The sequence below is a fragment of the Oreochromis niloticus genome, linkage group LG9, assembly GCF_001858045.2.
Source record: "Oreochromis niloticus isolate F11D_XX linkage group LG9, O_niloticus_UMD_NMBU, whole genome shotgun sequence".
Lineage (NCBI taxonomy): Eukaryota > Metazoa > Chordata > Actinopteri > Cichliformes > Cichlidae > Oreochromis > Oreochromis niloticus.
In genome coordinates, this window is record NC_031974.2 from 21388542 (window position 1) to 21400863 (window position 12322).

Here is a 12322-nt window from a genome sequence, read left to right on the forward strand (position 1 = left end):
GCGGGGATCATTGATATCAGTATATCTTGCATTTTCTTTTCCTGTGCAAATCTGAACTTATGTGAGAGGGGGGAATCGAGTCCTTCAGTCTCCAAGTACATCCTCCTTGCCTCTGTGTATAACTGCAGACATGCAAATGGTACTTTCACACATGAAAGCCACGTAACTCTGGTTTGACAATATAATTTTATTCGGTTAATAATAATTACACACATGGACATCATCTCTAGAACACACAGGACGAGGGTCTTTCTACATCTGGGCTCAAGATGACAAACCGAACTTGCGCTCGAGGGTACCGGCCTTAATCTGCTCCTCCTTCCTATCCTGTAAAACAGATGACAAACAGATGATAGGTTAGTCCGGTTTCCATAGAAACAAAGTCATATCGCCCTCACCCTCATCACCTTCCGGACGTTTTCTCAAACTCCATGTTTTATGAGTGAGCATTTTATGATTTTCAAGCAGCTTTTTTCCCCCCCTTCCCAGCAGCAAAAAAAGGGGGGTGGGGACAAATATGATAGCCCAGCAGTGTGACAATTGCACCAAATTCTCCCTGGAATCTCAATTGGCGAGGACTTTGACGGTGAATCTCCATGACAATGGGGTAGAAAATGAAAGCAGGCAGCATTTTGGATGAAGCATTCATTTCTAACGTGAGCGGGTCTGTGTCAAAAGAAAGAAAACCAGATCAACGGTGCACCTACATGGGAATAATGAGTCCCAATCATCAACTAAATAGCTTTTCAGGTTTCTATGATAGCATTTGTGACCAAATCACATTTTATGAATACCCAGATCAAATACTCTAAATGGTCAAATTATTACAGTGGCTGAAAAATGACCACTATTGTAACAGTGTAAAGTAACCATGTGTTCAATACTGAATTATTTCGTTTCCTGCAGTAAATGTACTGATATTTTGTTAACCTCCAACAATACTTGGCAATTTACTCCTAGTTTCTATTGTTCTTGTTTTGGTTCTAGTCTTGCATGCCTTTAGACAGCCTAAAGAGGGCCAGTGGGGCTTAAATTGTGGTTCAAGAGCTCTCTACAAACTTTTGTGATGAGAAAACACGGCTGAGCTGATTAAACTACCCATTAAGATCAAGCAGACAGCGAGTGAGAAGGCTACGGTGTTTCTTGTCTCATACCCTGTCTGTCTTGAAGATGTAGTAGAGGGCAAAGAGAGGTACAACTCCAAACATTGCACCCAGCAGAGAGGTCTTGTTTGTGGGCCTGAAGTGTGCGTAGGGATTGGCTCGTGCGTACACCCAGCGTGTCAAGGCAGGGTCTTCCTGTACAGACAGAAGTAAGCAATGACATTTATCACCAAATGTAAATGTAGAATTCACAGTAGAAAAATAGACTCAAATATTTACAACAAATCAACCAAAATTTAAAAGTCTCATAGTGACGTTAAAAAATATTAATATCTATTATACTTAAACCTTTTATTTTAGGTGGGGAAAACTCAGGAAACAGCAGAAAAGAGAGGGGGGGGGGTCATTTTCTAAGGACAGGACATTTTTCCTGAAAAATCCTGGTGTACATATTTTAAACAGTTTACATTTAATTTACTGGTATTGTGCTTGCTGGTCAATTTCATGAACTTCATAGAACAAAGCCATTATAAAATGTAACAGTAACATGGCAAAATGTCTGCCTTTAAAACAATCACAGCGCACACAGTATAGATGGAAAAATGAGGTAATCTAAATACACCGACAAGAAACATAAAGCCTTATGAACAACTGAAGTATATCCAGACAGGTGACAAACTAAATCAGCATGAAGGGCTGCTACAACTACTTTGGTGGACATCTGCTATGACTTCAAATTTCAGTGCAGAACCTGCACTGTAACGATTCAAGTCATTAGATATTATACATGATATTCGGTTATACTGTGTTTTGATGATTGTGGTTGACCTGTATAACAGGCCAGCATGCTGTATAACATGCTGGCCCACAATCTCTCATAAGTGTCGAGCTGGATTGGGGTCCGGTGACTGCAAAGGCCATGGCATATTATTCAAACTATTTTTTATAACGATGAAATCATTCAGTGAACCTTGGTGCCTAAAGATTGGGGCTACTCCAAGCTGTAAAGACATGTTTCATCACAGGATACAGTGACTCTTCACACTAAAGACTGAAGTGGACCCAAACCATGTACGCGAAATGCTTCCTAGGAGCATAACAGAACCACGAGACCCCCTAATTTAACACACTGCAGGGGTCGTTTTTTCCTCCCCTTTTTTTTTCCTGTCACCTGTCAGTTTTCAGAGCACACCAGGAAGAAAGCAATATGTACTGCAGCGCACGGTTCTCTGTCTCTAAAGTCCCAAGACGTAAGCGATCTTCGTAATGTAGTAGTGACTAGCATAGAGTGGAAGGTCTCGTTTATAATCTTATCTAAAATTTAGACTAAATAAATACATATAGTCACCACTGTGCCCCGCTAATGCTACCCGTTAGCATTCTGGCCAATAACTTGAGCCCTTTTCAAGGGTGACATTGCTAACTAGCAAGTAGCCACTTACAATGAGCTCTTTTCTGTGCGGGTTATTGAGTTGCAGCTGATACTGGCGCTTCAGATTTGCTCGCACTGCACCCCTGGCTTCTTCGGCACGCCTCTGCTCCGGCGAAAGGTTGAAATATTCGTTTGGATCCAATGTTTTTGGCCGAGTGGCCAAGGGCGCCTCTCGGTAGTCCGCCATGATTGTTTAATGACGGCTGGAACGGTGGCAAACGCGAGCTTGTGAAATCTCGCGTTGAGTGAGCGCCGTATTACCATAGCAACGTCAAACTCTGGCTGAACGAAGCAATGGATGCAGCTCAGGAAAGTGAAGAAAAAGTGGGTGACGGCACATCGCCTGACAGTGATGATGACTTTAAATGTGAAGACGTTTCTGTAGAAGACGAATGGAGTTTAAAAGAAGGTGAAGAAGACTTGGAAGCGACGGTGAAAGCCATCCAAGACCGGGCAGAAGCCAGTGCAAGGCCCAGTTCAACCAACAGAACATCCAAACCACCAGCCGTAGTTGACTTTTTACGGAACTTTCTCTTCCAAATGGGCATGACAGAAGCCCTCGATTGTTTTCAAAACGAGTGGAGTGAGATGGTGCAGAAAGGACTGCTGGAGGAAGAGGGTCTCATGGTGACCCCAGTCGTGCACATTGAAAACCAGCGTCTGGAAAACGAGCTGAGAACCGCTCTGAAGGAGATGGAGGAGTACAGGCGTGCAGTCTCTGCAGCAGCCGGGACTCTGGCGAAGGTGCAAAAAACCAGAGACTTTCACCGGATGCAACATAAGCGTGTTGTTCAGGAGAGAAACAGACTCATCGAGGAGATGAAGAAAGTCAAGATGCAGTGCGACAGCTACGAACCTGCGATGAAGCGGATGAACGAGAAATATGAGGTCGTTTTAAAGCAGGTCATGCTGGCGGCTTTGGAGAGGGACAAAGCCTTCAGGGAGGTGAACTCTCCGTCAGGTCAACACGACACCCTCTGTGGAGGGGAGGAACGAGGAGGCGAGGCGGGTGTAGAGAAATACCCTTCAGTGACACAGCCGAGACCTCCGGCCTCTACGCACTCAAAAAAATAAATTGGGTTGTTGTTGCATTTACAAGAGTCTAAATTGTAATTTGAACAAAATAATTTAATGTTTCTATGGTGAACGTAATTAAATCATGTATGATCTGCATGAAATTCAACAAATTAATGTATTCTTGGTGAGATGACACGATACAATCTAGTAAGAGTGGCTAGTTACCTGGACTCGCGAAATTCACAAGATCACACGAGATTTCAAACCACAGGAAAATCACTGGGGTTATAAGAGGCAGAAAAGCATACACACACTACGTGTATGCTATATGCACTGTTACCTCACAACAAGAAGGTCCTGAGTTCAAATCCGAAGACACGCAACTAGTGGGATTAGATTAATTGGTGATTCTACCCATATGTATGAATGCTTGTCTGTCTGTGTTAGCCCTGTGATGGACTGGCGACCAACTATCCAGGGATGACCCTGCCCCTGGCCCCTAATTTAAGTTATTTAAATTAAGTTGGACTCAGTTGCACTAAATGCTACATTAAGTTGGAATAACAGAATTTCATAATGTTAAAATAAAATTTAATAGCGTGGAAATCCTTTCCATTGTTCTTTTCATGTTTATTCAAATAGGTTTTTTTTTTTTAATTTTTGTTCTTCTTTTATTAAAAAAAAAAAATCATTGTTGTCTGTAGGTGCTGACATGACCAACAAATTAAAAACACACAATACAAGCCCAACATTCAGATTATAAATGAGGGCTGGGGAATAATGTTTGGTCAAGCACGCCAGCAGATTAGAGACCTGATGAGAGAAAACAAGAAAAACTGTACTCAATTAAGAGAAATGTCTTACGAGCTTGAAGACACACAAGCTGTTAATGAGCAGATACAGTGGAATCTCCAAGACACAGAGGAAAAACAACCAGGAGCTACAAGTAAAACTTGATGAAGCGCTGGGGAAAAAAGTTTCTTCAACAGAAGAAACAACTGGAAATAAAACAGAAACAAACGGAGCATAAACTCCAAGACATGGATGAAAAACACCAATTGCTTCTAATAACACTTGATGAAGCACTGCATAAAAATGCAGAAATGCGTCAAGAAAAAGTGCAACAGCAAGAAATACAGAAAATAATGCAACTTGTTCTCCAAGACTGAGAGGAAAAATCTAGAACTACAAGTATGTTATAACAAAAAGAAGGACAAAACCATTGAACTAGAAGGAAAAAAGGAAAAACTGCAAAAACAATGCTCAGAGATGCAGTGTAGGTTCAATGAAATGCAGAGGAGAATTCAGGAGTTAGAAGACATTTACAATGAAGTACAACGGAGGAATACAGACATGCATGAGGCAAAGCTAATACAGGAGGCAAAATCTAAAGAACTAAAAGAAAAAGAAGCAACATTTAAGAACTGGAGAAAAGACTCAAGAAACTTGAGAAGCAAAATGCAGAAACAATCGATGACATAAAAAATCTCATCCTTCACATAAAAGAGCTCCAGGAACAGTGCCTGAGAAAGAAGAAAAAACGCTTCCACTTTTTCAGGAAGGACCCTCCTGCTTCCTCCTCCACCTCTCCTCTCCCCTCTCTCCCTTTCTCTCCTATCACCTCTCTTCGTTCACCCCTTCCTCTTCATCCCTTTTCTTTTTCTTTCTTTTTTCACCCTCACCCCCCATCTAGTCCTGGCAGTTGACTGTCCCTTCCTCAGCCTGGTTCTTTTGGAGGTTTCTTCCTGTTTAAAAGGAGTTTTTCCTCCCCACTGTTGTCTATATAGTGCTTGTTCAGAAGGAATTGTTGGGGTTTTCTCTCCTCTGCCTCTTTCCACCTTTCTATCCCTTTGTTTTTTCCACCCTCTTCTTTCACACTCTTTACCAACCTCTTCCTTTCATCTCTCATCTCCCTACCCTGTGTTCACTTTTGAGGAAACAATAAAGACAGTCAATCATATTTTACATGCATCAAATCACTGTCTTCATTCATGAATAATCTAAGGAAACAGCGGAAAAAAATAACACATCTTAAAGATAATCCTAAACTAAACAGAAACAGCTGTGCACTGGTATACAAGCCCTGTAACTAGGGCGCCTGCCAATAAGCCACTATGGCTAGTCTCCATCTTGACCTAGCACACACTAGTCCTTGAGAGCACTAGCAACTGCTGACTAAATAGCCAGTGGCTCCCCCACCCTCTGAAATAACAATTAAATATCAGTTAAGGATTAAATAAGTTAATAGCAAGGCTTAATCTTTCATCCAATTTAATGATAAGTTAACAGTGGGAACATTAGCACAAGTATAGAAAATGCCCCAGTTCTGTGAATGTTTAAAATGAATAGATTATTTAAGTCTCCAATACACTTGGCACATTCCCTCCTAGGACCATGACTATAAAAGGAGGCCAAAAAGACCCAAACTGGTTTGACAGTTCCTGGGTGTTGCCGGATGGAGGCCAGGTGGAGTCTGGAGGAGAGGTGAGAAACAGATTAGACACAAATCTTAAAACTTTAGGCAACTCTCTTCATGAGAGTTCTCTTAAAAGTAATGTGGCAACAATATATGCAACAGTTAGATGAAAGCCACTGCAATATGCTTAGAAGTCTGACCCTGTCCTTTCTGTAAGTGTGTGTGTGTGTTGTGTTTCAGAGTAGGAGTTTTGCCCTGGGGGATGTTCTTCGTACCTCGCTTACTACATCCAAGATCAAATGACACATCCAAGATCAAATCATCGCGCTAACCGTGAGCTCGCTAATCCGGTTGTCCGAACGCACCTGTTGTTGACGATTAGTATAGCTGGCTGAAGTAATCTGAGATCACTGGGTGGCTTAAAAGGGGCTACGCATCGATAGTAGAAACATTGATCGGCAACCCTGTGATTGGTCGGCGAAGATGTCGAAGGAGCGCGCGCAGTATCTCACGGCAGCAGACCAAGAACTCTTGATTGAGGGATATCAGGAGTTTCAGAGTTTAATTAAAACGCAGGGGAACACTGCAAAGGCTGCAAAAGCAAGGAGAGAGGGCTGGCAGAAAGTTGCTGACAAATTAAACTCGTAAGTGATCCATGATATTACATTATATCATGTGATATTATTTCATTCCACATTATATTATATTACATCATATCCTCTTTCACATTAGAGCCACAACAGGACCCACTAGAACATGGGAAAAAGTAAAAGTGAAATATAAGAATATTCTACAGAATGGTAATATTTATCACTTATATTGCTTTTAGTCTATGACAAGAGACCCTGGAATAATCTGTTTGTTTATAACAGCAACCAAGAAAAGGGCAGAGCAAATAAAGACAGGTGGTGGTCCTGCACCCCCTCGTCACACCCCTTTTTGTACTGTGACATTTATTGACATTGTGGGTTTTTATGTGTGTAGTTTGAATAACACTCCATCACTTTTACCTGTTCCCATGCAAGGGGTGACTGAAGCATGCACAGTAAGTCGGGAGTAAGTATATACAGTACAGTAAGTATATATATATATATATATATATATATATATATATATATATATATATATATATATATACATATATATTTGGAGAGAGAGAGAGAGAGAGAGAGAGAAAGTAAATAATAACCTCACGGGAGAATCGATATCTCTCTATGAGCACACCGTCGCGCTGAGCTAAAGGATCCCGTCTATCCCGCAATATACGCTAAATTCTGTAAACTCTCCTTATCAATCTTGCACCTTCCTTGCTCGCGTACAAACGGACAGGACATGGCTGCGACAGACTTCCCAAATCCACCTTCGCTTTTTTAGCCGTGGTCTCTCATCTTGATTGCACGTAGTAATTTACTATTACTACTCTAAATTATGAATTACATCTGACATGATCTACTACATGTAATAGAATGATTAATAGTACATTTCCCTTTTTTTCGGAAATGACCTGTATGTATCTGTATGAAATCAATAAAAGAATCAAATACATTATCTTTAGTTACATTGATAATATTTATTTATGGTAAAACAGTGGCGAAATATCGCTCTTGCTTTCATATAACTGCAGCGGACATACCTGAGAGGCCGCGATCTAATCCTGTTTACATAAAGTAAACCTGCTCCCGAGCAGGCTTACTTTTACGGCTCTGTTGCTATGACAGCAAGCCCCAGATGAGCTTCGGAGAACCGAACGATCCAAGATCACGCCAAATCGTCAACATTCAAATCCGGCTAACTTGCTTAGCGAGGTACGAAGAACAGGCCCCTGGTCTCCACCCTCACTACTTCACACCTGAGAAGCATCACTGATTACACACCTGGTTGCAGTTGGTCTATTTTAAGATGGAGACATCCCCTTATTTGATGCCAGATTATTGTGCTGTGTGTGGTAACCTGCTTGGTGCCTGCTGTGTGCGAGTAACTCAAGAAATTGTCGATTTGGACTTCATCCTAATCTTTAATGAGAATGAAAGTGCCTATATGCTGGAAGTGGGTCATCCGCCTGAGTGATGTAGAGACAATGAGCTTGTTGTTAACCCCTCAAAAACAAAAGAGATGATTATTGACTTCAGGGGGTCAAGGGTAATTCTCTGGGCATCAGGATGAAGTAGAAGGTAGACAGTAGCAATAAGCACAGAACACTCTAGAGACATTCTTTGTTGGAACGGCGGCCATCTGGCAAACGGTTCAGGACAATAAGAACAAGAACCAACAGCCTCAGGAACAGTTTTTAGCTATCATCACACTACACAACTAATTATAGACATATCATAGAAACTTCAATACAGATAACGCACAAGACGGCACCGAGGACACTTCTGACACCTTAAACTGGCCAAAACATTTGCAATGATGCTGATAATCTCATCTATTCTTACCATCTATTCTTTTCTTTATCCATCCTTTATGTATTCATTTTATTTTTGTTATTGTTTTTTTTTTTTATCTTAAGAGATGTCAAACCATCTATGTATAAAGCCAATAAAGATGATTCATTCATTTATTAATTCATTCATAATGTCCATGGCAATTGCTGGAGTCACTCAATGGTTCAGACATTATAGAAATTAACCACAAGAGGGCACTCTTTAGCAAGCTGTGGTTACACTACTGTGACTGTAGCACACATTGACCGCAGTCTCAGAGAACAGTCTCTAGTAACATGTAAAAACAAAACAAAGAGAATCTGCTGAATAGCATTCAGAGATAAAATATTAAAGTATCAGTAAAAACCCTGCATACCCGAGTCTTTATTTTTCCACTCAGGTAAGAGTGCAGGGTGTGTAAGGAAATGAGCCACTAAACAGACTATGGGAAGTTACTTTATACTGTGGATGACATTCATAGCTGTAATTTTCTCCTCCAGGGGGGTCGAACAAGAATCCCCAGTATTGACTTGATTGCAGAAATGTTTGAGCGTGTAGATTTTCAACCACCAGAGACGATCTGATAGTTCTGTGGGATTTTTTTTAAATCCACAAAGATGATTTAATTCAAGTAAGGCTGAGCTGTTATACACCTTGTCATTGATATGTCTGTGGTATGACAATTGGATTATGCAACACTTATAGGAATGTAAGTCCTCACAGAGCTCTCTCTAATCTTGAACTTTATACTTGAGTAGCAGAGTGGTACTGCTGAGAGAGCTGTTTGATCCGGAGAGGGCCCGGTGTAGCTACGGAATGTGTGACCAAATGATTTATTGTCCTCTCAGGACCTTTAAAGTGCAAGCCGCTCTGCAGCTTTGAAACATCTATTTACTACTTCAAAATTCAGAGTGAGACCACACGGTTCAAAGAGACATTTAGGCTGGAATAAAATATTAATATGTTTCTGGCCTGGCTGCCACCAGTCCCCCTTACGGTGCTGAACTTTGAGAAGTTTTTTGAAACTATTTTTCTCGTCTTGTCAGCTCCCAGAGAGCATTTGGCATTTTATTCCTTATCAGCGATGGTACGGGATGTTTACTTTTTGATGCACTTATTCTGCAAACGCTGACAGATACCAAAGATAATGTGATACAGAAGCAGCTACAGACTGAGAGATAGTGGAATGAAAAGGCGTGGATGATTTCTATCAGCAGCCTGCGCTATACCTTGCAAAGCTGTAATCATTCCCAGTAATCAGAAGTCATTTTGCGCTCCTTTGGTCTTTTAAAAAAGACGTCTACGCACGAGACTTGGCTTGAAAATTGGAAGCAGGTTTCTTTTTCCGACCACAAGCCAAAATTACTTTTCTTCTTATTCATCACCGAAGGCCCCTGAAGCGGTCTGTAGACGTAGAGACAGTGACCTAATGTGTTATGCTGCTCTCTCACGGTGCTTATTCATAATATTTCCCGGCCCAGAGACTCCATTACTCTGTTGCCCATGAGGAATGTAAGTGAGGAATGTAATGTTCATTTCCACCCTTGTTTTCACCTACAGGAACATCATCGTGCCACTTTAAGACCTCTGTAATTTTCACGAATGGCTTCAAAGTTAATGAAGTGCTGGCTGGAAGCAAGAGTCAAGCGGTATGTTATTTCCTGCCTCCCCAGCCCTTATTATCACTCGCTTTGACCGTCCATCCCTCCTCACTGATGCTTCGAGTTTGCGTAGACACAATTGCCTTTCACAGTCTTTCTAAGAACTTCTCAGCACGTAACTCCAAAGATGGCTCAGGCTGATTGGAATTCCTCCCCTGCCTGTCCCCTCAGCTCCTGTCTCCGCTGACAGCCCTGTCCACCTCACAGCCTGCGATGACCTTTAATGTCACGAGGAGGAAAGAGAATGAGAGGAACTTAACTTCCACTGTGCTTTGCTCAGGCTGAGCCCACCCGACATCCTTTCATGGACGCCCTGTTTCTGGAGCTGAATCATAACCAAGCTTGGATTTAAGCGAAGTTTTGCTCCATATCCTCCAAAATGTATTACAAAAAAATTCTCCTCTCCCAATTTATCATCACTTCTCTCTGCTGTCCTATTTTAATCTGTATCTATGAAATTGGTCCACGCTGTCTGCAAATATTCTCTTCTTAATAAATCAGCTTTCCACGGATCTATATAGTGGGGATTGGGTAAAACTCACCAATATTTTCTGCTTTAATGTGCTGTGCAGGGCAGAGATTTGGGCCATGGCAGTGACTCAGCAGGCATCCATCACCTTCAAGGAGAGCCACACAGATGAATAGCCTTGAGATGGAATAGACAAAATCCTGCATTTTTTTTCTTTTAGACCTCCATCACCATCCACCACAGCATTTAGCAAATCGCCACTGACATGAAAACAGGCTGTAAAACCTGTTTTGGTGATGTGATGGTCTCAGAGATCAACTCTGTTTTTCTCCCTGTGTTTTTCCAGTCATTATGTGCTCTGCAAACCAAATTATTTCACTAAGGTGTGTGTGACTCTTGCTGAGAGTTAGATGATCTGTCAATACTTTTTCAAGCTAAAGAAATTGTTAACTTGGCTGAAAAAAATAGAGGAAACACTGAATCTGCCTGTATCTATTAAATGATCACGGTCCCTAGGTCTGGGATCCAGGTTTTTTTTAGTTTTTGTGGGCTCATAATTTGTTTTTGTTTTGAGAAAGAGTTTATGTTCCAGCTTTATAGCTTTTCCAGCTTCCTGTGTGCTTATGAAGTAATTTGTGCCTCTACTTTCTTGCTTTGGTTTTGTTTATTGGTTTTTTAGTTCCCTTTTGTGCTCCCTTTGTTCATCCAGTCTTGTTTCTTTGTTAAGCTGGTTTGTTTGGGTCTCTGTCTAAGTGTTAGTGATAGTTCCTCTTTTATTTTGACAGTCATTTCCCCCCTCATGTTATACATTTAGTTCTCGTTCCCTTGTCTGGTCCTCTGTGATTAGTGTCAGCTGTGCTCCCACCTGTTTCCTCTTCCCTCATAACCTGGTTTTCCCTCAACACTGTGCTCTCCCCTTGTTCTGTGGTTTCCCTTTGATGAGTTTAGCATTTTTGGCCCCAATTCTACCTTATTTTTGTATTTTGGAAGATACATAAGCATTAAAGGTGCATTTTGAGTTAATTTCTTGTCTCCTGAGTCCTTCATTTGGGCCCGAGTCCTGCCTGCCACACAGCTGTTTCATGACATAAATCCAAAATCTTTCAGCGCCTCTAAAACAAAGTCATGTTTCATTGTTTAATATCCCTAAAAAACAAAAAAACAAACAAACCCCAGTTTGCTAAGGTAGTGACTTCCTCAATTCTAGCTCAGATGGAAATGGTCAGCAACAATACTCATGAAGGCTGTGCTGTTTAAACACTGATTAGCTGGTACTAAGGGGAATGGATCTGCTTCTGAGAGCAGGAGCCCTACTCACCTGTTGGTCAAACTTTCTGTTTCCAAGGAGCAGCCAATCAGAAGAGGGCTAGCTTAATGAGAGAGGAGCTCGTTTTAGAGATTGGATGAACTGAGAGGCTGCTCCAAGTCTTGGCATAAGATAAATAAAGGCTATTAAAGATACTCTAGAGGAGTTCAAGAATATGAATAAAGAGCTGGAAAAAAGAGAATAATAGGATGTCTTAAACAACATTTTTTGCTATTAAGCTAAGCTAATCTATGCTAATCATCAAGTTTGACCTTTATCTTTAGCATATAAACTTGTAATAAAATGTTAAAATGCAGTTTTTGTCAATTACCGACATTTTAGGCTTATCACTAATGCACTGATTAAATGATTAGTTACAGTGATTAGTTGCAAATGATTAGCAACATCAGCGGTTTAAGTGTTAGGATTATACTCCACTAGTAATTTAGCCTTGTTGCTACAAGGCTCTCTTCAATATTCTATCAGCAACATTTT

The 12322-nt window shown here is 41.0% G+C and overlaps 1 protein-coding gene and 1 long non-coding RNA gene across 3 annotated transcripts; both read right to left on the reverse strand.

Annotated features, from left to right (window-relative positions):
• Positions 1-167: 167 nt before the first annotated feature.
• On the reverse strand, positions 168-2758 carry ndufb4 (NADH:ubiquinone oxidoreductase subunit B4). Of its 2 annotated transcripts, XM_003443489.4 has the most exons (3): positions 2546-2757; positions 1155-1298; positions 168-327 (listed from the first exon to the last, which is right to left on the reverse strand). In XM_003443489.4, exons 1-3 carry the CDS (start codon positions 2720-2722, stop codon positions 265-267), a joined length of 384 nt encoding a protein of 127 aa, XP_003443537.1. In that variant the 5' UTR covers positions 2723-2757; the 3' UTR covers positions 168-264. The 2 variants fall into 2 exon arrangements, with proteins under 2 accessions (XP_003443537.1, XP_013125798.1); XM_013270344.3 differs by lacking the exon at positions 168-327 and having other exon boundaries at positions 1149-1298; positions 2546-2758.
• A 1506-nt stretch (positions 2759-4264) lies between these two features.
• On the reverse strand, positions 4265-11871 carry LOC109203585 (uncharacterized). Its single transcript, XR_002063347.2, has 3 exons — positions 11840-11871; positions 10595-10698; positions 4265-6025 (listed from the first exon to the last, which is right to left on the reverse strand). It is a non-coding gene; the product is annotated as an uncharacterized LOC109203585 (long non-coding RNA).
• Positions 11872-12322: the final 451 nt, after the last annotated feature.